Source organism: Oncorhynchus tshawytscha, linkage group LG26, assembly GCF_018296145.1.
Source record: "Oncorhynchus tshawytscha isolate Ot180627B linkage group LG26, Otsh_v2.0, whole genome shotgun sequence".
In the NCBI taxonomy this organism is placed as follows: domain Eukaryota; kingdom Metazoa; phylum Chordata; class Actinopteri; order Salmoniformes; family Salmonidae; genus Oncorhynchus; species Oncorhynchus tshawytscha.
The window spans coordinates 49,289,952-49,294,233 of record NC_056454.1 but is presented as its reverse complement, the minus strand read 5'-3'; the positions used below and the strand labels follow the sequence as shown (position 1 = coordinate 49,294,233).

Genomic DNA, 4,282 nt, shown 5'->3' with positions numbered 1-4,282 from the left:
TATATATTGAGTCTGTCCCCCCTATTCAGAGTGTTTGTCCCCTATATATTCAGGAGTCTGTCCCCTGTATATTCAGAGTGTTTGTCCCCTATATATTCAGGGAGTCTGTCCCTGTATAATCAGAGTGTTTGTCCCCTATATATTCAGGGAGTCTGTCCCCTGTATATTCAGAGTGTTTGTCCCCTATATATTCAGGGAGTCTGTCCCCTGTATATTCAGAGTGTTTGTCCCCTATATATTCAGGGAGTCTGTCCCCTGTATATTCAGAGTGTTTGTCCCCTATATATTCAGGGAGTCTGTCCCCTGTATATTCAGAGTGTTTGTCCCCTATATATTCAGGGAGTCTGTCCCCTGTATATTCAGAGTGTTTGTCCCCTATATATCCAGGGAGTCTGTCCCCTGTATATTCAGAGTGTTTGTCCCCTATATATTCAGGGAGTCTGTCCCCTGTATAATCAGAGTGTTTGTCCCCTATATATCCAGGGAGTCTGTCCCCTGTATATTCAGAGTGTTTGTCCCCTATATATTCAGGGAGTCTGTCCCCTGTATATTCAGAGTGTTTGTCTCCTATAAATTCAGGTTATACATTTGATTATTTTGTTTTCAGAGGATGTTTTGAAGAGGTAGATGTACGCTTTTGTTTTTATCCACATTCCCATAATTCTAGATGCACTTCAGCGTACTAAAGAAATTCAAAAGATGAAGGCGTAGCCCTGTAGGGCCACGGCAACCCCTTATGGAAAATAACTTACAACATATTCCACCACTGTAACAGAGAAACAGGGATGGAACACAGATTCCATGAAGGACGATTTAGTGATCAATTAAATGCCTGTTGGTGTCAAACAGGGAACTACAGCCATTTAAATGGCTGACTAAATGAGAGAAACACAAAGAAAACAGATCCTTGAACTTTCACCTTTAGAACACCGAGTAACCGTGGTAACTGGCTGAGATGAGCCAGAGACCATTATGACGCCTTGGAGTCAGAATAAGGCTCATTATGGAACTAAATAGTGTGACGGGGGACGAAAGAGAAGGGAGGAGGTAAGGAGAGAGGTAAAAACAGGAGAGTGGAGACCAGGGTTGACGAGATGAGCGAGATTTTTTAATTTTTTAATTTTAAAGGCAGGATAGTATACAATGAACAAGACAAGGCAAACAGCGCCAAACCGTAGCCTAGTCGCTCTCCGTGGTCCTGAAACCCATTTAATCTCAAGCAGGTGGAAAGCCATAGCTAAAAGCTTTTATTTTTTAATGCGAATATATATTTTTTTACTTTCTTCACTTTGACCTTTTTTACACAACTTAACTGACAAAAAATATGGCATAGTCGCTTAGTCAAACTAAAACCGCATCAAAATAAATGACGTCGGGCAAAACGCCTTTAAATCACGATTTTACAGCTAGCTTACCTTCTGTATTTTAGTAAATCAATTGAAGGTCTAGCCGTTAATTAATGTTACAAAAACCTAAACATGTATTTTCTCAAATTCAACCCATGGCCAAAATCATCTTCTCTATCAGATGGATGGCATTACTTCGATGCAATGTAATGACATCCACACGTCGCAGATCTTTGAAGTAAACTGAAAAGACAATATCAATGTCTCTATACTGCGGACTTCATTCCAAACACTACTTCACTACCTCCACAGTGATGTTTCCCTCTACCAGTACGTCTTCTCTTCCACCTCTCCCTCCACTGAAACAACATGCCACTCCACCATCATCTTACCGTATCTGCTCGACATCCCAAGATGGTACAACAGCGTCATGAAAAACAACACTCTCCATAGCCTCGGGCGCTTCATTTTTAGACAGACACCACCTACAAAAGACTGCTACTTTCTGATGTAGGCTTCACGATCCAATTCCGTCCCTTATGACTCTATTCAAATCCCCATGTTATTTCACGGAGCTGCGACCAGACCTATACCCCGCTGGATTCACGCCAGGTAACGGAAACCAAACCTTGACTAAAGTGTAATAACTGTGGGTTTGAGCTAAAGGGAAAGGGGAACACACACACACACGTATGACACACGACATTCCAAACCCCTGGAAATCCTGGAGCGGATCTGGAGCGGGGAATCTCTCGATTTCCTCCCTGTGTCAGTCTCTTCCCCTCCCGCAATAGATCTGTTCGGTGGGGTCCCGCAATGACGTCACAAAAGGACCCTGTTGATTTTTCAAGATGTTTTCACAGCGGCAAAGGCAGCGCGGTGGGCCAATGGTAGTGAGAGCTGCCTCTGTCTCCGAGATAGAGGAGAACAAGCAAAGGCAGCGCGGTGGGCCAATGGTAGTGAGAGCTGCCTCTGTCTCCGAGATAGAGGAGAACAAGCAAAGGCAGCGCGGTGGGCCAATGGTAGTGAGAGCTGCCTCTGTCTCCGAGATAGAGGAGAACAAGCAAAGGCAGCGCGGTGGGCCAATGGTAGTGAGAGCTGCCTCTGTCTCCGAGATCGAGGGGAACAAGTAAAGGCAGCGCGGTGTAGAACAGAGGATGTTGACAATGCCATTGATTTATGGTCAATGTTGGTTCATCCATCGAATTTGGATAGGAAATACCCATTTATCCGTTTCTTGAACAGCAGTTTTGTAGGGCAATTTTTTGTTTAGGGTTAGTGTAGAAACTAAGTGTTGCTATGGTGGGTTAATAATATGTTTTAATGTGTGTCAAGGGAGTTGCTCATAACCAGACAGGTACAGGCTACACTAATGCCCCCTGCATGACCACCATTCATCTGATGCAGAGGGACCCCTTTAAATCATGTTCAAATGAAACAAGGCCACCACATCTACCCATCCTCCAAGGGCCAAGTTAACATGACAGTGCTTAGATCAACCATTTTGTTGGTGCTCAATACAAGGTCTATTGGTTCCCTCTTCCGGCCACCTGCTGCCATGCAGACCTTCTTATTTTCTTCACCATCACTGTAGGTTTGTAGGCGGGCATTTCCATGTAAAAGGACCCATGAGCACCAGGGCATTTCCATGTAAAAGGACCCATGAGCACCAGGGCATTTCCATGTAAAAGGACCCATGAGCACCAGGGCATTTCCATGTAAAAAGGACCCATGAGCACCAGGGCATTTCCATGAGCACCAGGGCATTTCCAAAAGGACCCATGAGCACCAGGGCATTTCCATGTAAAAAGGACCCATGAGCACCAGGTCATATCCATGTAAAAAGGACCCATGAGCACCAGGGCATTTCCATGCAAAAGGACCCATGAGCACCAGGTCATATCCATGTAAAGAGGACCCATGAGCACCAGGGCATTTCCATGCAAAAGGACCCATGAGCACCAGGTCATATCCATGTAAAGAGGACCCATGAGCACCAGGGCATTTCCATGCAAAAGGACCCATGAGCACCAGGTCATATCCATGTAAACAGGACCCATGAGCACCAGGGCATTTCCATGTAAAGGACCCATGAGCAGCAGGGCATTTCAATGTAAAAGGACCCATGAGCACCAGGGCAAGGGGAACTACTAATTTAGGGTCTCAGAGCAAGTGACGTCACCGATTGAAACACTATTTAGCGTGCACCACCACTAACTAGCTAGCCGTTTCACATCCGTTACACTAGCACCAGGGCATTTCCATGTAAAGGACCCATGAGCACCAGGGCATTTCCATGTAAAAGGACCCATGAGCACCAGGGTATTTCCATGTAAAGGACCCATGAGCACCAGGGCATTTCCATGTAAAAGGACCCATGAGCACCAGGGCATTTCCATGCAAAAGGACCCATGAACACCAGGGCATTTCCATGTAAAAGGACCCATGAGCACCAGGGCATTTCCATGTAAAAGGACCCATGAGCACCAGGTCATATCCATGTAAAAAGGACCCATGAGCACCAGTGCATTTCCATGCAAAAGGACCCATGAGCACCAGGTCATATCCATGTAAAAAGGACCCATGAGCACCAGGGCATTTCCATGCAAAAGGACCCATGAGCACCAGGTCATATCCATGTAAACAGGACCCATGAGCACCAAAAGGACCCATGAGCACCAGGTCATATCCATGTAAACAGGACCCATGAGCACCAGGGCATTTCCATGTAAAAGGACCCATGAGCACCAGGGCATTTCCATGTAAAAAGACCCATGAGCACCAGGGTATTTCCATGTAAAAGGACCCATGAGCACCAGGGCATTTCCATGTAAAAGGACCCATGAGCACCAGGGCATTTCCATGTAAAGGACCCATGAGCACCAGGGCATTTCCATGTAAAAGGACCCATGAGCACCAGGGCAGTTCCATGTAAA

At 45.7% G+C, this 4,282-nt stretch overlaps 1 protein-coding gene across 3 annotated transcripts in view; it reads right to left on the bottom strand.

Annotated features, from left to right (window-relative positions):
• The window catches only part of LOC112225676 (receptor-type tyrosine-protein phosphatase-like N), an 84,186-nt gene extending 81,970 nt beyond the window's left edge, over positions 1 to 2,216 (bottom strand). Inside the window, exon 1 of one of the 3 annotated variants that reach the window (XM_042306860.1) lies at positions 1,739 to 2,216. In XM_042306860.1, coding sequence (XP_042162794.1) covers positions 1,739 to 1,814 — 76 coding nt within the window. In that variant the 5' untranslated portion in view covers positions 1,815 to 2,216. The remainder of the gene's footprint in view (positions 1 to 1,738) is intronic. The other 2 variants (XM_042306858.1, XM_042306859.1) reach the window with 2 other exon arrangements.
• Positions 2,217 to 4,282: the final 2,066 nt, after the last annotated feature.